The sequence below is a fragment of the Gymnodraco acuticeps genome, unplaced genomic scaffold (genome assembly GCF_902827175.1).
Source record: "Gymnodraco acuticeps unplaced genomic scaffold, fGymAcu1.1, whole genome shotgun sequence".
Lineage (NCBI taxonomy): Eukaryota > Metazoa > Chordata > Actinopteri > Perciformes > Bathydraconidae > Gymnodraco > Gymnodraco acuticeps.
The window spans coordinates 202,243-224,189 of record NW_022990029.1 but is presented as its reverse complement, the minus strand read 5'-3'; the positions used below and the strand labels follow the sequence as shown (position 1 = coordinate 224,189).

The following is a 21,947-nucleotide window of genomic DNA, read 5'->3' as shown; positions in this document are numbered from 1 at the left end:
ACACTTTAAGTATATTTTGACGCTATACTTTTCTACTTTTCCTTGAGTAATATTTTGATTGCAGGACTTTTTCTTGTAACAGAGTATTCCTACACTCTGGTCCTTTCTACTTTTACCCAAGTACAAGATGAGTAACACCTCTGACTTAAAGCTGCAAGTAGCTCTACGGGGGTTTTACATTGACAAGCAATCGCCTATTAACGACTTCGAAAGGGACTTATTTGTATTTCCGAGCCGGTCTTGAATGCAGCAGTGCTCCTGTAGTGCGGTGTGCTCGCGGAGGAGTTCAGTGTGAGCTGCCGCCGCTGGCTGCCGGCGCTTCATCCCTCAGTGAAGGACTACTGTCTCATTCTACTCTGCTATCCTCCAGACAAGCTTTATTCTCTATCCCGATACATTTCTCTCCATGGGGGACTTCACAGATTCAACAATGAGCAGTTTGAGGACGTATAAGGAACCATTTGGTAAGTAAATATTCAAGTTTCTTCGTATGATGTCTACATATTAGGTAGCGTACGGTGCGTTACAGTGTTAACGGTTTTATTCAACCCTTTAAAATATTCATTTGTTTTAAATCATTAGTTAATGTTGCAACACTGACATAAAGGATTCCTAAATTAATCTTATTATGCCTTATTATTGTTTGTGTTGTACTTACACAAATACTCATCGTAAGCTTAGGATATATTTAAAAAAATGTCTTCGTCATAATGATTTGCACAGTTTGTTAAGGGAAAAACAGCAAGTGTTTCCCGGTCATATCTCTGCCACCACAATATAAAAACTCCCTCAGTGTAATAATGGAAACACCGTTACTTTTGGCACAGTTTACCTATTTATAAAGTAGTGATCTTCATCCTGAGAAATTAATGATATGCACATGACTCACTTACAAACCAACTTTCTCAGTTGTCTTAAGAAGTTAAAAGTGAGAACTCTATTACAAAACCTTCTAATATCTAAATATAGTCACGAAATGAAATGTAAAATACACATGCAGATGTGTTTTGCTCTCATAATGTGATCATAGAATGTGTATCCTCCTTAGCTCATCAAATTCTACAAGCTACTACAGACCCCCTCACCTGTAGCTGTAGTCAGACACAGATTCGTTTTTTCCAATGCCTTACAAACGCTTTATACAGCATTAGTAAGTGATTAATAACCTTAAATGAAGACATTAGTTACAACTTTCTGCCATTGTCTATATTCAGTGATTCATATGATTCAACATATGTATTCATGATGAATTATTGTACACAACATTCACTTTCATTACCCACTCTCCATTGGCCTGTTGTTGTTGTTGTTGTTGTTATTTTGTACTCCAACATGCTGTCGATGCAAACATGTTCTCATGTCATGTGTACATGCATGGGCCCACATTCTATTAACACGTGACTTTACCATTTCCTCAAGTTCAACCACTCCTGCCTGTAGCAAACCTAAACCACGTTCACAGGCTGTGTTAGAATAAAGAGCACTGCAGGTGAATGTCTGTATTCTGATACACACTGTCGTTCCCTCACCATCACTACTAGAACACCTCTAAACTAATCCAGGATGTGGACTTAGGGCTGTTGCAATGTTTCAACTGGAGATACAATATGGTTTGGTTTTTACTTCAATTCATTTCACCAATGAAAATGTTACATCACCAGAAAACATATGTATAGTACAGCATGCCATGTTAAGATAAGATATACTTTGATCATTGATCCCAAATTGGGGATTTTTTTCGTTACAGCCTCAAGTATTAATTATGTGCAAGTATTGCACATAATTAGAAATAAAAAAGAGTAGAAAAGAAACAATTATACAATATAAACATCTCAAAATAGAAGATGAAACAGAACTAAAAGAGTGAAAATATTCAAGTTGACCATAAAGATACAAATCTGTAAACTATCTGACAAATAAAACACTATTGAAAGACCAAATTACAGCTAACACAATATATTTTTTACATTTAGTGTGCAAGTAGTATATCACAGCTGAGCTTTGTCTACATAAGCCACAGCAGCAATGTGGGCTCCTAGTGAGCCAATCAGATGTCACGTCTGTTCCGACCTCGTACCTGACCTTTCCAGTGTCTGGAAACTGTTGAACTTCTCTGAAATAGCTTTGTGCTCCAGGTCTAGGGTTTGACTAATATTGGTTCTTATTGTCTGATACTCATAGAGATATTTTTGAAGTTGATGTATTCGCTGACAGGAGTATCTTCTTTAGGCTTTAAGTGTTTTTAGAAGTTAAACAAAAGTCAGGGATTAGGATGAACACAGGTTTGGGTTTTGATCTCCAGCCATGATGGACCCAAACCTTCAAACTCGTCCCTGCACCCAATCAATTAAACATTGACTTTAATGAAATGTATTATGTCAACAGGTTCCACGTAATTGTATTAGGTTAGTTGAAAGTAATAATATTATAACCTGTTATTTTTCTTATTTTAAATGAATCATTTAGCTTTCAACTAACCTAATATAGCTATGTGAAATCTGTTTACATAATACATTTATTGGAAAAAAACTGAAACATTGACTTTAATTAAATGTATTATGTAAAGCAGGGGTGGCCCGGGGGCCAAATCCAGCCCGTGACTTCATTTTCTGTGGCCCTACAAGAGCTTGCAAAGAATATTATATGTTTATTATACGGTTACATGGTAATGTACAGAAGCACGTTGCCCATAAACTACATGTTTTTTCTCAGAATTTGACTTTTTATCTTCTAAATATGCCTTTTTTCTTAGAATGTGCCCTTTTCTCGGAATTTGACTCTTTTTTTTAAATGTTACTTTCTTTTTTTTCTTCTTTTTGAATTTGGCTTTTTTTTAAAAATCATTTTCTGACATTCTCACTGAAGAGACTTGTAATTATTTGCCCCAGACTTCTGATTTCAGACGTAGTTAATTATGAAGTTATTACCAGGACTGCACATAACTGGTGCGCATGCGCACCCCCCGCCAAAAAAAGAGCACCGGATAATTTGAAAAAAACGCATTTGCGCACCAGCAGAGAGAGAGAGAGAGATATTTGCGAGTTGCATAAGAACTGGTAAGATAGCAGGGTTTCCCACACACAGACTTTACAAAGTATAATTCGCGAGCCATTTATGTTTAATTTTTTGTATCCGTCCGCAAGCACGACAGCATCTGCGATCCCTCGCTCTACATTACATTACATTACATTACATTGCATTTAGCTGACGCTTTTGTCCAAAGCGACTTACAATAAGTACATTCGACCAGGAAGACACAACCTTGAAGAAAACAGAATCATATAAGTATATCAGGTTTCATAGAGCCAAACATTTCAAGTGCTACTCAACTGGCTATAGATAAGCCAGTCCTATATTAGTATAAAAGTGCTTCGTTAATCGTTCTAACGCTCGAAGCGGAGTCGAAAGAGATGAGTTTTCAGTTTGCGCCGGAAGATGTGCAAGCTATCTGCCGTCCTGATGTCAATGGGGAGCTCATTCCACCATCTTGGAGCCAGGATAGCAAACCCACGTGTTTTCGCCGATGGGAACTTGGGTCCCCCTCGCAGCGAGGGCGCAACGAGTCGTTTGGCTGATGCAGAGCATAGTGCACGCGCTGGGGTGTACGGTTTAACCATGTCCTGGATGTACGAAGGGCCAGATCCATTCGCAGCATGGTATGCAAGTACCAGTGTCTTGAAGTGGATTCTAGCAGTTACCGGAAGCCAGTGAAGCGAGCGGAGGAGCGGAGTGGTGTGGGAGAATTTAGGAAGGTTGAAGACCAGACGAGCCGCTGCATTCTGGATGAGCTGCAGAGGTCGGATGGCACATGCAGGTAGACCAGCCAGGAGGGAGTTGCAGTAGTCTAGGCGTGAGATGACGAGAGCCTGGACCAGAACCTGCATCGCTTTCTGAGTCAGCTGGGGACGTATCTTCCTGATGTTGTAAAGCGTGTATCTGCAGCAGCGGGTTGTAGCAGCGATGTTTGCAGTGAAGGACAGGTTGTTATCTAGGGTCACACCCAGATTCCTTGCAGTCTGAGTCGGGGAAACAACTGAGGTGCCGATGTTGATTGTCAGGTCAAGAGTGGGACAATCTTTTCCCGGGAGGAAGAGCAGCTCAGTCTTGTCAAGGTTGAGCTTGAGGTGGTGAGCAGACATCCACTGAGAGATGTCAGCTAGACAAGCAGAGATGCGTGCGACGACCTGGGTCTCTGAGCGGGGAAAGGACAGAATTAATTGGGTGTCATCAGCGTAGCAGTGGTATGAAAAACCATGCGGGCTAATGACTGATCCGAGCGAGTTTGTGTACAAGGAGAAGAGGAGGGGACCAAGAACCCCTCGCTATCGCGTGAAGGGTCTGCTTTATGTGCCCCGCACAGTAACCCCGCTGCGAGGCGAACAGTTCATGAGAGTGCTCACTAGCGCACCTCCCCCCCCTCCCCGTTCATAAAGTCAAGTACCCCTCAAAAGGTCCGGTTTATTTCATTTTAAGGATGCGCACCAAGCACCATCTCCAGGTGCTCCTTTGAGAACCAGGGCAAAAAAGTCATGTGCACCCCTGGTTATTACCCTATCTGATAATAATCCAATGCAGAGGCAATAATGTAATACAATACATGTAGTTATATATATATTTATATATGTTTTTTTATAGTCTTAAAGTTACAACCGGCCCTTTGAGTGCAGCCCTAATGCTGATGTGGCCCGCGATTAATTGAGTTTGACATCCCTGATGTAAACAGATTTCACATAACTATATTAGGTTAGTTGAAAGCAATCATTTTACGTTTGAAAATAGAAAATATTAAAGTTGAGTGAAAATGATACATTTAATTCAAGTCAACGTTTCTGTTTTTTCAGTGTAGGAAGCTGTGCGCAGTCAATCCATGCAGCAATTATTTGTCAAGGAATAATTTTAGCATGTAGTTCCCCCAAACTGTCATGTTTATATTTCTCTAGTTGTTTCCAGTGTTCTTGCTAAGCTAACCAGCGGCAGGCTCTGTAATGAACCCACGGAGATAAGATTGATATCAGGCTTCTCATGTAGTTTGCAGTAAGAAAGTGAGTACGCGTATTTCCCCTAAGGCAGAGTTACCCACTGCTTTTGTTCTGTATACTGTTCATTAAGCTTTGCAGTAATTATTTTCAGAATATTTCTTGTGTCACTCCGATCAGTAAGAAACATCCAGTTATTGTTAGGAGATGTGTTATTAAACAGCTAAAAGAAACATTATTATACCAGGCTAATCCTTAGCAGGTCGGGAAAACAAACAGTGAGAGACACACTTAGCACCCTTTGTCAGCGATGCTACACATGCAGCAGATAGTTTGACCAAGGTGTGTGTGTGTGTGTGTGTGTGTGTGTGTGTGTGTGTGTGTGTGTGTGTGTGTGTGTGTGTGTGTGTGTGTGTGTGTATGTGTGTGTGTGTGTGTGTGTGTGTGTGTGTGTGTGTGTGTGTGTGTGCGTGTGGCTGCTCTCAGTCTAGACTTGGCTCAGGTAATGCCGTTCAGCCAACAGCCACTATAGGCTGCTTAGACACTGTGCTGCGCTTCAGAGGAAACATGGGTGGTCAAAACGGAGCAAAGCTGTGTTCACCTGTGGAATTATGGCCCATAGCGATGTATTATGATGTGGTTTGTATTTCATCTCTTGAACTGTATCCAGAGCGTGCAGCTACATGCCGCTGCATTCCCAGAGAGAGAAACAATGCTGATCCGGGCTCCACTAGCACCTGATCATTGTAACTGAGTCCTAATGCTTAATATACTCAACTTTAAGGGGATACCACCCATGGGTGCAATGTTCACTTATCTACTGGAAGGCTTGCAGTTCTGAGCAATGCCATTTCAAGCTTAAAACATTGTTGAACACTTTTTTAAGTGAATATAAGGACTTTTTTAGATTAGTTTATAATACAAATAGTTCACAAAGTCACATTTCTAGCCTGAGGTGTAGTGTGCTGAGAAGAAGCTTACACTGTATGCAATACAACGGAATAAACCTTTGAGTCAATTCAAAAAAGGCAAAGGCAACTATTGTTTATCATTTCATAATCCAAAATGCCAAACGTTGTTGGTGCCTTTGAAATATCTGCTGCTAAATGTGTTTAACATGTAGTAGACTGAACATCTTTGGCTATTGGTTTGCTGTTGTTCAAAAAGACACTGAAGACATCACACAATACTCAATTGTATATAACAAATCAAACAGTTTATTGACTTACAGTGAATATAAATGATTAGCAAGTAATCAATAATGAAATGTATTGGTTAGTAGCAGCCCTAAAATGTTTGCTTCTACAGTACCGATATCTCAAATCAGTGTTCTGTACTGATTCACTTTGAAAATCTAGGTAACTAAATTCAAAGATTTCATTTTCTTCATGGAGTTTTTATTTTGAGAAGCTTTCAAGTGAGAGACACAACAGCTGTTGCCCCATAGGACGGATGAAGCACCTGCTGACGGACATGAAGAGATCATTATTCATAGTTCAGCTAGTTCTAAGTTGACCAGAGCAGTGTGAGCTCCACGCCTGACTGAAGTTCTTCGGAAAGTGGTGAGCAATAATATTCAAATCTATTTGCAGTTCATTTGTCTGAAATGGAAATCTTAGTTCCTCAAATATCTCTGCCACTAACCCCTACGGCGAGATATTTCCATTATTGTGCAGGCCAAATATAAGAGGGTGGTTTTAATGGAAGCTGAAGCAGGATGAGACTAAAATGGAGTGTGTAGAGTTCTGCAGTCAGCTATGAATGATTAACTAGAGTCTAATATTGAGCATAGAAATAGAGCGGCTGAAAGCAACATTGGAGCAAAGTGACATCACTTCCCTGTGTGGGCTGGTCTGCAGGAGTGTGGTGACGGGGAAGCACACAGTCTGACACCTCCTGTTCCTGCTGTGAAAACCTGTCATTCCATCAAGAGAAAGTCACCGTCACGTAGAGATTGTACTGACAGGAAGTGGCGCACTGTCGGTGTGTGTGTGTGTGTGTGTGTGTGTGTGTGTGTGTGTGTGTGTGTGTGTGTGTGTGTGTGTGTGTGTGTGTGTGTGTGTGTGTGTGTGTGTGTGTGTGTGTGTGTGTGTGTGTGTGTGGTGTGTGTGTGTGTGTGTGTGTGTGTGTGTGTGTGTGTGTGTGTGTGCTCTCTGAGGGAACAGCTCTCTGGAAGCTGTGTGGAGGAAACATCCTTCTTACACCTGATCACTTAATCCTTATTCTAGCTTCCCATGTGAAATACACTTTCCTCGTCATAGAGGGTAACCCAAGAAAGGCCAGAAGACTTCTTTATTTGTAGGCCTTTGGATACAAAGGCTTCACAGTGACGTAGACTGATGAAGGCCCACATTGCCCTGTCCAGGTATTTGTGGAGCTGAAGAGCTGCCTTTGTGCTGCCCTCCCAACTCATCCGTGAACGTGCTTGTTAGAAATATTCCTTTTCCCTGCTGAGAGGATTTGATTCAAGACATGTTGGTTCTGAACAGCATTTTCATTGTTTTTGAGAAGCTTTCACTGAAAGCTGTTTTGCTTTAATCAGGGATTTGGTATGACTCGGCTGGATCAAAATATATAAAGCATCTTCCGAATGACCGTTTACCTCCTTTAAATGATAATGATGTGTCAATACCACCTATTTTGACTTCCTTCATTAACATGTCCAATCTTGGTCATACTCACACACCAGAACACACCCGTCGGCTGGAGGATGTGGCTTTCTGGGCGTCTCTGCAGATGATGATTTGGTGATATGTAGGAAGTGGATAGAATGAGGTGATATCATACATTGAAGCATGTTTCTCCTTTCTGTGACAGACGTCATCAGCTCTGAACCTGTGGAGGACATAGACACCACCAGCTTCGTGGCAGAGTTTGTAAGTTTCTTTATTTCTTCCTCCACTCGTGTTTGTTTAACTGGCTCATTGTCTTGACTTGTCTTCCATTCAGTTTGCTTTGCGCTCATTTCTCATTGTTCTACCTCAGAAAGCAGAGTCTAACAGTAATCTGCTTACAAATGTACCATAACAGACCACACTGTGCTGTGATTGCTGGCGCCCGAGGCTGACTGAAGAACAGGTTTCAGCAGGCTGTTTCCTCTCTTTGCACACAGTCCTTTTCTTCCACAGCACATCTTGAATGTTGCCTCAGTCTTAACACACTGCAAGTAAAGCTCCCCAGAAAAGGCTTAACAGAGAAGACCACGGTTTCTCTCTTAACTCTGTTCACTTCTAATATGATGTTGTCTGCTCTCTCCCACAGTCCCTGGAGGCCAATTATCCAGTGCAGGTGACCGATCCTAATGGTAAATAAGTCAAACCACAATGGTCCAGTTAAATGATGGTCATAGTATTTATATGTATATGCTATAATCTAGTTAACAAAAAAGTGTTAAAAAAACCCAGAATATGATTTATAATTTAGATTCTTCAAAGTAGCCGCTACTGCAGAATGCTGTGGTAGCCATGCACAGATTCACCAGCAAAGCCCCCCCCCCCACACACTTCTTCCTCCATGCTTCATGGGGGGAACCACACATGCCATCCACTCACCTTCTCTGCGTCTGACAAAGACACGGCGGTTGGAAACAAAAATCTCAAATTTGGACTCATCAGACCAAAGTACAGATTTCCACTGATCTAATGTCCATTCTTTGTGTTTCTTGGCCCAAACAATTCTCTTCTTCTTGTTGTCCATCCTCAGTAGTGGACCTTTGCAGCGATTGGACCATGAAGGCCTGATTCACGCAGTCTCCTCTGAACAGTGGATGTTGAGATTTGTCTGCTACTTGAGCTCTGTGATCATTGATGTGGGCTCTAGGCTGAGGTGCTTTAATGTGTGCTTTCTGAGGCTGGTAACTCTTCTGTATTTATCCTCTGCAGCAGAGGTAACTCTTGCTCTTCCTTTCCCGGGGGGGGGGGGGGTCCTCATGAGAGCCAGTTTCATCATAACGTTCGATGGTTTTTGTGACTGCACTTGAGGATACATTCAAAGTTCTTGACATTTTCCGGATCGACTGGCCTTCATTTCTTAAAGTGATGATGGACGGGTTCTTGCCATAATATGGATTACAACAGTAGTCAAATAGGGCTTTCCACTGTGAACTAACTCTACCTCTGCACAACACAACTGATGGTCTCAAACACATTCAGAAGGCAAGTCATTCCACTAATGGACTCTTGACAAGGCACACGTGTTCATAGAAAACCATTCCAGGTGACGACCTCATGAAGCTGACTGAGAGAAGCCAAGAGTGTGCAAAGCTGTCATCAAGGCAAAACAGCGCTACTCTGAAGAATCTTAAATATAAATCATATTCTAATTTTTTCAACACTTTTTTGTTAACTAGATAATTCCATATGTGTTCTTTCATAGTTTTGATGTCTTCAGTATTAATCTACAAAGTAGAAACAAATTCAAATAAACATAAACCATTGAATGAAAAGGTGTTTCCAAACTTTTGACTGGTGAAATACGTATGTGTATGTGAAATACTGTTCAAGTATATTTGCCAGTGATGAATGTGTTTTTAAGCCGGCGTCATTATGACAAGTCTTCTGTCTGTCAGCCTATTCTCTTTAACGCCGTATCTCAGAGAAGCCTTTGAGGGAATCTCTTTACATTTGGCTCAAACGTCCACATGGACTACAGGAAGAATGAATTGATTAGCTATTGGTGTTCAAAGGTTAAAGTCACATTTCTATAAGGTTTAATATGACAATGTTATTCAAATGTAACAGGATAAGAGGATGAAGCAAAGACATTTTAGACAGACATGGATGCAAAGCCACTTGACTGCTTTGTGGGGTGATACTGTGGTAGTTGTAGTTTATGGGAATAAACTGATGTCAGTGATGTGTCTCCAGCAGATGCTGTGACCCTCCACCTGACCTCCATGACCTCTGGATACCTGAGCCCCTCCTCAGACAGAATACGACAGGTCCGTATGAATACCTTTAATGCACAACCTGTCAGGGTACCATGAATACTTGATCGTCACATTTCACAGAAACTTCCTTTTAAAAAGAAAAGTAACAGAAGTCAGAGTAATGTTACATAAGTATCAAATAAAGCTTAGTTTCAGTTTTAGATTTCACCCACATTTTAAACTATTGTCCACATATATGCGGACATAATTAGCATAATATGTTAGCATAACAACTTGTGCTAGCATCCGGCAGTTTCTATGTGCGGGGGACCGGTACTATACATTTCTATCCCTAAACGTTGGGGTACTTCCCAGGTTCACTATCCTGGCAACTGGACTACAAGGTTAGCAGTGGGAACAGAGAAGAGAATTAGATCATTCCAGTCTGTCCAATCCTCAGGAGAGAAATGAATGCATCCCTCCAGGCGAGTGTCCTGATTCTGTGTGTGGAGCCTTGATGTTCGTCAGTGTGCAATATGTGTTCTGTTGAGACATGTTTAACTGGCAGAAGTCAATGAAAACACATCAGGTCCACAGTGTGAGGCTCAAAACACACACCTGCAGCAAGCAAACTCTGAAACACAGAACAGACCCAATGTAGAGTGACGTGTTGGAGTGACGGATTACCATTAACCAGATTATGTAATCAGCATACAAAGAAAAGGTAACTGTATTCAATTACAATAGTAAATAAGTAGTCCGATTACGCTTACATTTTTTTTAAATAGAGATGACTAGCAGGATGACGGTGTTACAAAACATTTTGAAATAAAGATGAATATATTACAGGTAGAAGTACTGAATAAATTGTCTTTTAGGTTTATATTTAGGCTACTTTAATTCTTCTTTATTTTAAATACATTTATTTTGTAATGCAGTAAGTGGGCACCTGATTTATTCAACAAAAATACAGTCTATGCTTTTGATTAATGTATGAAGTTCAAACAGCCTTTGTAAACTTTACTGTTACTACATTTTACATCTTGGTTACTGATTACATTTTTGACGAATAACTAGTTATTGTAACGGATTACATTTGTAAAGTAACCCTCCCTCCCCTGGTGACATGAAAACAGCTGATCTGTGGAGTTTCTAAGGAGTTCCACAGTGTGTTTAACTTCACTATCGTGCACTTTAGAGCTTTGTACTGCACAGTGTTTGGCTCGACAGGTTCTCCCCCATTGGCTCGGCTGTGGTACACAAACTGTTCCATTAAACCTGACTACTAAACAGTTAGAGTAGTACCAGAGTAGATGGTGAATGGAATGAAAGCCAAAGAGAACTATCATGAGTTGTTCAGTAAACCCACACAATCCTGTGATCGTGGTCTAAACCTGTCACTCTCAATACAACATGCAATTATGTATTATTCGTTTCATTTCATATCGAATTTTATAATCACTCTCCATCTTTCAGATTAACAGACAAATGGTGGGCGTATTTACTGATAAATATTCCATTTTTGTCTTGTTTCATATAAACCCATACAGTATGTCATGAGAATACTGAGCAATAGAGCAGGGTTACGACCTCAGATTCATCCTGTCAGACTGTGTTGAGGGATAAAAGTGTCACTGTTACAGCAAGCTCCGTGTTCCGTGTAAGATCTTAGAGCTTTAGAAACATAATCGTCCCTAATGTGGAACATGGTCTTTGGCTTCACCTCATTTGTTATGAATGAAATGTGAAACAATAGTAAGAAACAGTCAAAACATTGGAATAATACAGTTCAGTTCCATCCCTTTCTCTGACAATCACTTTTTGTTTGTCTGCCTAGATCCTGAACAACTCGAGCTGGAAAGCGTGTTGTGTTTCTATGACAACCAGGAACTATGCATTTTCATGTAGTAGCTGTGGCAGACGTTCATATCAAACAAAGTGTTAAATACTGTGATTTTCCTCCTGTTTTTGTATATTTGAAAACATAACCAACTTAGGCATTATCAAACCATCCAATAAATGATCAGTCACACAGTACAAGGTTGTCATTGTGTTCATTTTGTTGCCATGTTTGACTTTGACTTTGTGCAGCTGTCTTTACATTGGATGTGATGTCATTCAAAGTCATTATGTGTCTTTCTTTGTGTTGTAGCCAGTTCAAGATGGAGTCGAAGAATGCACCTGCCCAACAACTACTTCACCAGGTACACACATTCATATTAAATAGGAACATCATGACTAAAGTCACTCATTTCTGGGAGATCCATAACGCTTTTTCTCCTAAAGAAAGACTTTGCAATTCCACAATTGTTGACTGCTTGAAAGAATACTTATGCCTGCTATGACAGAGGTGGGAGAAGTACTCGGATCTTGTACTTGAGTAAAAGTAGAAGTACCAGAGTGTAGGAATACTCTTACAAGTAAAAGTACACCATTTACCTCTGAACTGTAGTGGAGTAGAAGTACAAAGTAGCAAAACATTGAAATACTCTAGTAAAGTACAAGTCTCTCAACATTTAAAGTGTACTCAAGTACTTGAGTAAATGTACTTAGTTACTTTACACCACTGCCAAATAATGAGATCATTACTCAGGAATTAGCGAATCAAATTGCAGTGGGGCAACAGATAATTTATTGCTGACACCTTTGGGCATTAAATTGTAGGATATTTATATATAATAACAACATCAACCAAATCATCATGCATAATCCAGAATGATATGAACTTAATAAGTCAATCAGCACAACTATAACCCACCTTGTGCATCTGCCACTTTCCCAATTTGAAACATTGCCTCTGAATAGGAAGGTGTTGATATGTCTGCACCTGACAAATGTTAACATTAACAATATTTATTGTGAAAGTTGACAATATTGACACATGGGGGATATGGAGAAGGGTCAGAGTATGCCCCTTGGAATCTTGTCATTTGCAATGAAGACTTTCTCTAACTCAATTTTCCTTGTCCATCTCTGAGCGTAGACTTCCCCAAAGAGCTGCAGTTACTGCACAGCCCTTGTGAAAAGTGCTGCTGCCCGGCCCCCCCTCCCAAGATAAGTGACCTCATGAACGACAAAGACCTCCTGGATCTACTGCGGCTCAAGCTGGATCCAAACCACTGCACCATCAAAAACTGGAAGAACTTTGCTAGTCGCTGGGGGATGAGCTACGATGAACTGACCCTGCTGGAGCACCGGACCCAGGGCTCCCTGTCCCACAGCCCCACCCAGGAGTTCCTGCTGCGCTACAACCAGAAGACTGTCACGGAGCTCTCGGAGCTCTGCCGCCTGTACCAGCGCATCGACGTGCTGCGGCTGCTGCAGCGCTGGATGGAGAAGGACTGGCCCTCGCGCTGGCAACAGGCTCATTAGCCAGTGGGATTTCCTCTTCTTTCTCATATTTGTTATCATTAGTAACTTTAGCAAGTGATCTTAAGAATCTTGAGAATGATTAAAAAAGTGACCAACACTGTCAACTGCCTGTGGAGAATGTCAGCTGCGATGAGGAATCTCTGGATCTTACAGACAGTAAAGCACTTGGCTTTTGAAACATGTGTTGCTGTGTCAGCAGCATGGCCAATCAGGCTGTTGCTCTGTAGAGTGCACCACACATTTGGTCAAACTTGGTGATCCCCAATTTCTTCCTTTAGCGATATCATCATATCAAATGTGTTCATACTTTGCTTTAAATTAAAATTCCTATACAACTTACATTCCCAACATTATCACAGTTAATATACTTGTGTGCTTGTAAGCAAAGGTTAACATGCTAACAAACCAATTTCAGATGGTGAACACAAATAAATAAATAAAAGTAAATATTATCTCTGCTAAACAGATAGCATGTTAGCAAGGTCATCACATGCATGTTAGCATACTGAAGTTAGCATTGAGCTCAAAGCCTGTTGTGCCTAAGTTCAGCCTCAAAGAGAAGCTGGCCCGGCTGAGCACTCTGATGTGTGTCTGACATGTGTCTACATAGACTCAGAAGGAATGGCAGAGTATTTATTTTGTATAAAAGATGTTGTTCTTTGGAAATAACACTCCATGTTAACAGGAACTGTGTCACAACCTTTGAGAAATAATCGTATGGGCTCTGTCTCGTTTACCGTTATTCCATTGGTGGAATGTGAACGATTTCTCTACGATTGAAAAGTTGTATTACTCGCATCAATAATTATTATTATTTCATAAATGTCATCCTATTTTTGGTCTAACCCAAACAATGTTCTCAAACATTTTAATTGTAAAAAGTGTGAACTAAAACAACAGTTGAAAGTGTTCATGCAAACATCAACGGCCTTTGGCATTTAGTTTGTTCTTTTTTAAGAAACAACTGATTACTTATTGTACTTTTTTTTCAGTATGAAATAAACACATATCAAACTCTTTAAAAGCTTTATTCATTATTAAAGTAAATATTATGTAATACATAAAGTTACACCAACCTTTTGGGTTTTAACTAGGAATAATATGTTTTGTCTTATTCAAAAAGTTGATGTTATTATGACAACATCTTAGTTTCCAAATAATAGAAAGCAGAAAGCTTCCTGGAAAGAACTATGCAGTGAGGTATTCACTATAGTGAAAATGGGAACAGTGTTCTTATTTATTTATATTGAGTTTCTTTATTCAACAAACAAAGAACAAATACATTCATTCACAATTCTATTAGCATCTAAAGATGAATGCACTTCTCACAAACAGCTCAATGTGATCACGTGCAATACAGAGGCTTTCATGTAATAAGTAACATACTTCAAAATCAACAATCTTTAGAAAAAAAAAAGCTTATATAAATAACAGGAATATACACATAGTTAATAAACACACGTTTCTTGACTAGGCTACATAAAGTTATGCCATAAGAAGGATAATGTAGCTTATGTGGTCAATTCTAGGCAAATATTTGGTTAAGTTGGATGTATTTACAAAGTTTCTGGACTGTAGCTTTTCTTATAGCCTGGCAGGAATCATTCAGCCTCTGAATGCTTGATATTAAGGCCAAGCATGTTGGAGAGGCTCAATGACAATTTGTCCTTTTCATCGGATGTGGACATTTCTGGGGCCACTAGGCCCAGTGCAGACTCTGGCTTTTCTACTTTGAAGGTACCTCCTCTCATCAAAGAGGAATCTGCTTCTGTTGAGGCACTGACATCCAGACTTGGGGCAGCTAGCTTCAGATCGATATCAGCCTTCCCTTCGCTCGGTGAGATGCTAGCTGATGGAGTTTTATTTTTTGCCATTTTTAGTCTCTCCATGATGTCAACCTTTTCTCCTGCTTTTGATGTTGCATTTACCATTGGCAAGCGGATCCCTTTGCTGACTACATAATCCTTTGCCTCAGTATCTAGTTTTGATAAGTTGAAGGTATCACCAATTGCTCCAATAGCATCAATGCTGTTCCGGGGCAGTCTATGGGTTTTGAATACAGGCATCTCCATCTCTGCATTAGGCACGTCAGTCTCAGAGTCAGTTCCGTTTCCCTCTTCATCGGTACTTGAACCAGACTTTAATCCCCATTTAAAGGGCCATCTAAGCTTACTCTTTGGAGACCCTTTAACTTCAGCCCCTGCTTCAGCTGTGGTATCCAGTTCAGGTGTGCTGAAGCCTGACCTCACTTCAGGAACAGAGACATTTCCATTAGGTGAACTGATGCCTCCTTCTACAGTGGGAGCTTTGACCTTCACATCAGGTGAAACGTCAAGATCTGCATTGGTGTGGTCTTTTATGTTAGGCCCTGAAAAGTTAAAATTCTGGAACAATTTGGACAACTTGGACTGTTCAAGATTGGCATCTACATTTGGAGCTTCGGGTCCTTTGATATCCACCACAGGAGTGTCAATGTTGACTTTTGGTGCCTCGATTCCAGCCTCCACTGAAGGTTGAATACTTGGAACTCTTACCTCAGGACTTGGAAGACCAACATTTGGCAAGTTATAATGAGGCATATTAAATTCACCCACATGGGAATCAAAACCTATACCTGGTGTTTTTAACTGTGCATCAGGTACTTTGAGGTCTGCTTTGGGCAGGTTGAGGTCCACATTTGGCAATCCTGTGTCTATGTTTGGTGCTGAGAGGTTTCCATCAATGTTTTGTGAGGGCAGGCTGATATGTGGTGCATTCAGGTTCAGGTCAGGTACATAAAGGTCTGCCTTTGGTAGATCCATGCTTGGTCCCTTTAGATCAGCTTTGGGCAAGTTAAGATTCACCTGGGAAGCTTTAATATCTGGGGTAGAAAGGTCTGGTACACTGATGGTAGTCTGTGGGCCTGAAAGGTCAATATCTGTCTTAAGTGAAGAACCCACATCTAGATCTGGAGTACTGAGGTCTCCTTTGACAGTGGGTGCAGATAAATTCAGGTTAGGTACGTTGGCATCAAGATTAAGATCAGGTTCTTTTACCCTCAGCCCTGATGAACCAAACTTCGGTAAATCTATTTTGGGGAACCTGATTTTTCCAGCTATGGCATCAAGCTCTGGAGCTTGAAGGTCTACAGCAGGACCTTTCAGATCGGTTTTTGGCAAATTAATGTCAAAATCTGGTGAGTCTATCCCAGCCTCCATTTTTGGGGTTGAAAAGTCTGGTGCAACCAAATCCACCTTAGGTGTCTGGAGGTCAACGTCTGGTACCTTCATATCAGCATCAATTCCACCCTTCCAACCCTTCAGTGTGCCCACTTTGGGTTTCTTGAAGTTAAACCATTTCCCTTTTCCAGAAGGACCTTCAACATCTGGACCATCAATGTCTAACTTGGGGCCCTCCAGGTCAGCATTTGGTAAAGTTAGATTAACATCTGGGGCATTTATTTCACCATCAAATTTTGGAGACGTGAGATTCAAATCAGGGGCTGAAATATCAGCATCTGCATCTAGACCATTAACCTTAGGACCTGCGAGGGACCACTTTGGATTTTTAAGAGTAGGACATTTCCCCTTCCAAGATTGACCCTCAATGCCTACATTTGGTGCATTAACATCAACACCAGCGTTGGGTAAATTCAGATCAACATCAGGCCCATCAAGGGATGCCTGAGGAGAAAGACTCAGGTCAGGTGCTTTAACATTACCATCAACGTCAACATCTGGGCCTTTCACCTTTGGCCCATGAAGCAGGAACTTGGGCTTTTTGAGTGTTGGGAATTTGAATTTGCCATGAGGGGCCTCAAGGTCAGCACCTGGTGCTGTAACATCAACATCAGCTCTGGGCAAATTCAGATCAACATCTGGTGTGGAAATATCCCCATCAATTTTTGGAACAGAGAGATCAACATCTGGGGTGCTTAGATCTGCATTCAGGTCCATATCAGCTTTGGGGCCATTAAGTTTTTGTTTCTTCCATTTCAAATGAGGCCATTTAATATTATGGTCTTTAGCATCCATGTCAAGATTGGGGGCCTGAAAATCTACATTGGGGCCATTAATGTCAGCTCCTGGAAGATTCAGCTCAGCATTTGGTGCATTAAGGTCACCATCAATCGTTGGCGTCGACACATTCAATTCGGGTGTGTTTAGGTCTGCATCAATGTCTGCTTTTGGTCCTTTGAGTTTGGGTAGCTTCCATTTCTGGTGAGGCCATTGGACTTTACTGGAATTCAGATTTAGATCAAGGTTTCCAACGTCAGCCTTTGGCAAATTGATGTCAACATCTGGGCCATTTATTCCACCCTCCACTTTTGGAAGGGAGGCATCAATATTTGGTGTGTTCAGGTTTGCATCTAAGTCCACGTCAGCCTTTGGGTCATTAAGTCTAGGTTTCTTCCATTTCAAATGTGGCCACTTGGGTTGAACAGGTTGGGCATCAATGTCAAGATTTGGGCTTTGAACATCTAAAGCAGGGATGTTTAGATCTGCATCGATCTTTGGCATGTTGAGGCTTACATCAGGTGTGGACAGGTCAGCATTTAAGTCAGCATCTGGTCCTTTAACCTTGGGACCTTTCCATTTAAGATGGGGCCACTTGATTTTTCCTGAGGGTGCCTCAAAATCAGCATTTGGGGTTTCTAAGTTTACATCAGGGCCATTGAGATTCACTTTCGGCCCATTCAGATCCAAACCTGGACTATTAAGATCTAATCTTGGGGCTGATAGATTGAGGTCTGGTGTCGCTACATTTCCAGAAGGGAGATCTACATCCCCAGAAACATCCATTTTTGCTTTAGGCGTTTTGAGGTGAGGCAGATTAAAGTGTGGCATCGTGAATTTTGGTGCCTTGTACTTCTGGTTGCCTGTTTTGAGTTCCGGTTTCTCAATGTCCAGCGAGGCATTGGGGGTGTTGAGCTTTGGAGTTGAGACACTGATATCTGGTGCTTTGAGGGTGCCATCAAGATCGCCATTTACATCAGGTCCAGACAGTCCAAAGGAGGGCATTGTGAACTTGGCACCACCATCAGCTGAAGGCTCATTTAGACCTAAACTGGGAAGACCTCCATTGAGAGTAGGACCATCTATTTCCCCCCCCAACCCCTTTGAAGCATTTAGCTTTCCCCTCAGGTCATTAACGGAAAAAGCTGCTGCATCCAGTGACCGATCTTCCTTTAGGTTTAGTATCTGTTGGTGATGGAGTGAAAAACAAACAAGGTTGACATCAATTAAAGCAGCTCATGTGTCAGTTATCAGTTATATTAAGCTTAATACTGTTTTTATTAACACTCGGCTAATAAAGAAAAACCCTGTCGCTAGCTGCTGCTACTATGAATTATAAAAATGTGCATTTAAAGCAGCTGTTTTGGGTTGTAGTTCCCAGTGTGAATAACTCTCATCAGTGGAGAATGACTTTGACCTAACACAATGTCACATCTAGAGGAGAGTGTTTGTTTTTCATCAGGGTGTGACCAACCCTTGTGAGGTGTACCTTTGAAGGGTTATCAAGATCTAATCCCAAGGAGCCAAGGCCAGCACCGGCGCTGAGCTGCTTCTTGGTCAGAACCATCATGTTGTCATCATATGGCTCCAGGGCCTGCAGGAATCGTAGCACTTCATCTTTGTTGAGGTGGTCCAGGTGTATCGTGGCTGCTACAATCTCATCCCCTGGAACCAGTAGAAACAACTCATCAATACCATCAAGTTTCACTATTTTCCTTCAATCTTTTGTTTTGCAGATATTGGTGTAGTTTCCAAAACTGCAGTAAGAATATATACTTGTTTTTCTCTTACCTGCTCGTAGGCCACTCTTTGCAGCTGTGTCATCTGTGATTCCTGTAATGACAACTCCTTGCTCAGAGTTGTCTAGGACGAGGCTTTCGGAGAATGTTCTACTTTTGCTGTCCTCACTCTGTTCAAAAGTTGTTTACAGTCAAATGAGACAGGTTTGCACTATTTTCACACATCGGCACTATTTAGCACATCAAAAAAGTCATTTTGTCATGAAGACATTTGCTATCACATATAATATTAAGCAGGTTTATATTGTCATTTGACAAACTTACCATCATTTCTTAGTTGTATTTTATACACATGTCATCGAATGTATACCAAAGTACAAGAAGCCATGGAAACTCCAAACCCAACCAAAGTTACCTGTAAAATAGAAAAAAAACACAATTGTAGGTATTATTTGGTGACTAACTTAATATATACATAACTTCACTCAGTAATGTTACCTTGCTATGTACTTTATGAAAGATAAGGAGAAGAAATGCAGGATTCAAACAAATGACCATTCCATCTGCGAAACCAAAGACCCCTTTTATTTTTTCAAATCAATGGACATGGTTTTCATGCTATATGTAAACTAGTGGTTTGTTCGGGGAATGTATGCATCTAAACCAGTTGGTTTGGATGCATACGGAATGACATCACATCGCTCAGCTCAAATACACAGCCCTCCCTTCAACCACACCCCAACATCTTCACATGCAAATGAAATGTACTTGCAGCATAGTTGCATAAATTAAGACGGATTAGGTTTTACATTTAATGTTGCAATATTACTAACCCTAATCCTAAACTCCAAACCGTTCAATAACACTATTACTAGTAAACCTTCTACACAGATCAGTGTCGATGCAACATTAATGTGCAGACCAAGCGGACAAACAACTCAGCCCTACCAATGTTCTTATACTTAGAAACATCAACAACCTTGCTTTGTGCAATGAGAGAACACATTCAAAAGAATCCGCAACTTGATGTCAGCTACACCTCATGCATCTTTTAAGGATATACAATCATGCCACTAGTTTTATCTTATAACCACTTTTTAGAATCACCTTGGTTTCAGAGAAATAACAAAAATAAATACAGACTAACAACATGAATGTTCAGTTCCTTTAGGCTCAGTGCAGACTTCCCAAACCAGAAATATGCAATTAAAGAACAGAGAGTATGGTCACTAGGTGTATCCACTAAAAGAGGGTGTCAACATTAACATTAATTCCTACTACATTGACTCACAGCAGGGTGTGAGTCACACTGACAGCAGCACTCGTGACTTTTAATTCTTCTGACTATTCTCGATCTACAGTTTTAGCATTTCGTTTTGAATCCTCACTTAATGCAACACTTTTCCCGAGACCTTGAATGTGCAACTGGGGCCATTTTTCAAACATCAACTTTTTTTTTCAAACAACATTCAAAAGGAAATTGTTGAAATGATTACAAGACATTATGTCTATAAATCACAATTTATAAAGTGTTTTTTAAACCCAGTATGTATCCTCGCACCAAACCTCAGTTCAAGTCATAAAGTCAAGTCTAAACTCTTTTCCCTAGATCAGCATCACATGCACTGAAATGAATATTCATACTGTACAAGCTTTCTGTGCTGTATTTACAAAAGCCAATCACTACTTACGGTTTAAGTCTATCAGTTGTCAAGATACAAGGATCATTTAGTATAACATGAAGTAAAAGAGAGTTCGATGGACTCACCGCGTGCTGCTGGCCCAGAAAGCGATGTGTCCTGCTCCGTGTGTCACGGCTGCTCTGTCAGGCAGGACGGGATGGATCTGTTAAATGCCATCAGTTTAAGCGAGCCAGCAGAACAGGTTAGGCTGCATCAGTACCGCCTCTGTGAGTGCCCCCCTTTTCCCCTTACAACACACACACACACACACACACTCCCACACACGCACACACGCACACACACACGCCTCAAATTCAAAGTATGTCACAGAGAGCGTCTCGCAGGCCTTTTTGGCAGCCGAAACTTGACGAGAGCTCAAAAGAGAAACACACCACTCCTTCTAACAGGACTAACCAGGTTTACTAAGAGAAACACATAGCAACCCTGACACACACACTTACACTTCACTCACAAACTTCATCTGACTTTTATGTTTAAAACATATTAATAACATTTGTTGGCACTTTGGCTGTTTAATGGCGTGTTCTGTGGGATTTGAGGTTATTGTGACGTTTCTGCTGACAAGCTTTTGTGTCCATAGAGAGAGAAAAGACATATATTGAGGACATGATTCGTGCACACAAATGTAATCTCATAAGCAAAGATTATAATTCTTCTCAGTCCTAATTTAACTTACTCCAACCCAAATGTTGATTCATTCTTGGAATGAGCTGAATAGTGGAATAATATTGGCCCCTGATTAAGGCATTTTAAGCTTTTAGGATGAGTTATCAAGACATGTTGACAACTCTGCTTTGCAAGGGTTATTGTTCATAAAAGGCAAATAAGGAGGAAATTGGGAGGACGTGAAAAGGTGGATGGTTTCCAGTGGAGGTATTCAGAGTGTCTGGAGCGATGCTGGCTCTGTTAATGCACTCCTGTACACAAAGGAACCAAAACATGGGAAAGATTTTGTTTATTTAAGGCCATTGAATTGTGCCTCCATTTATTTATGAATTGCTCTCTAAGGCTCTGTAGTAGTTTTACGGATCTTAGCAGTGTTTTTTAAGATATTTGCCAATGACAAAGAGCTATTGATTGTTTGCGGTTATACACTTGATTTTTAGGGAATGTAAACAATTAGTTTTTATTGATTCGATACTGCGTTTTGATTCATTTCAGTGCATTATGTAAAGTCGCAGAGATTCATGTCTGCTTTTATTGCTCGTGTTGTCGCGGTGCAGACTTTGCAAATCAATCAACACTTGTTACTGCATGCACTAGTTTTTAACAACAGTAACAGCAGACATGTTTTC

At 40.8% G+C, this 21,947-nt stretch overlaps 2 protein-coding genes across 3 annotated transcripts; one reads left to right on the top strand and one right to left on the bottom strand.

Annotated features, from left to right (window-relative positions):
• Positions 1-234: 234 nt before the first annotated feature.
• On the top strand, positions 235-14,234 carry edaradd (EDAR-associated death domain). Of its 2 annotated transcripts, none has more exons than XM_034214996.1 (6): positions 235-464; positions 7,794-7,852; positions 8,238-8,280; positions 9,845-9,915; positions 11,996-12,047; positions 12,827-14,234. In XM_034214996.1, exons 1-6 carry the CDS (start codon positions 407-409, stop codon positions 13,213-13,215), a joined length of 672 nt encoding a protein of 223 aa, XP_034070887.1. In that variant the 5' UTR covers positions 235-406; the 3' UTR covers positions 13,216-14,234. The 2 variants fall into 2 exon arrangements, with proteins under 2 accessions (XP_034070887.1, XP_034070886.1); XM_034214995.1 differs by having other exon boundaries at positions 9,842-9,915.
• Positions 14,235-14,438: 204 nt separating this feature from the next.
• Positions 14,439-20,923, bottom strand: si:ch211-125o16.4 (neuroblast differentiation-associated protein AHNAK). The gene is made up of 5 exons (XM_034214994.1): positions 20,718-20,923; positions 19,274-19,364; positions 19,002-19,119; positions 18,700-18,875; positions 14,439-18,395 (listed from the first exon to the last, which is right to left on the bottom strand). The coding sequence occupies exons 2-5, from the start codon at positions 19,277-19,279 to the stop codon at positions 14,817-14,819; spliced, it is 3,879 nt and encodes a 1,292-aa protein (XP_034070885.1). The 5' UTR covers positions 19,280-19,364; positions 20,718-20,923; the 3' UTR covers positions 14,439-14,816.
• Positions 20,924-21,947: the final 1,024 nt, after the last annotated feature.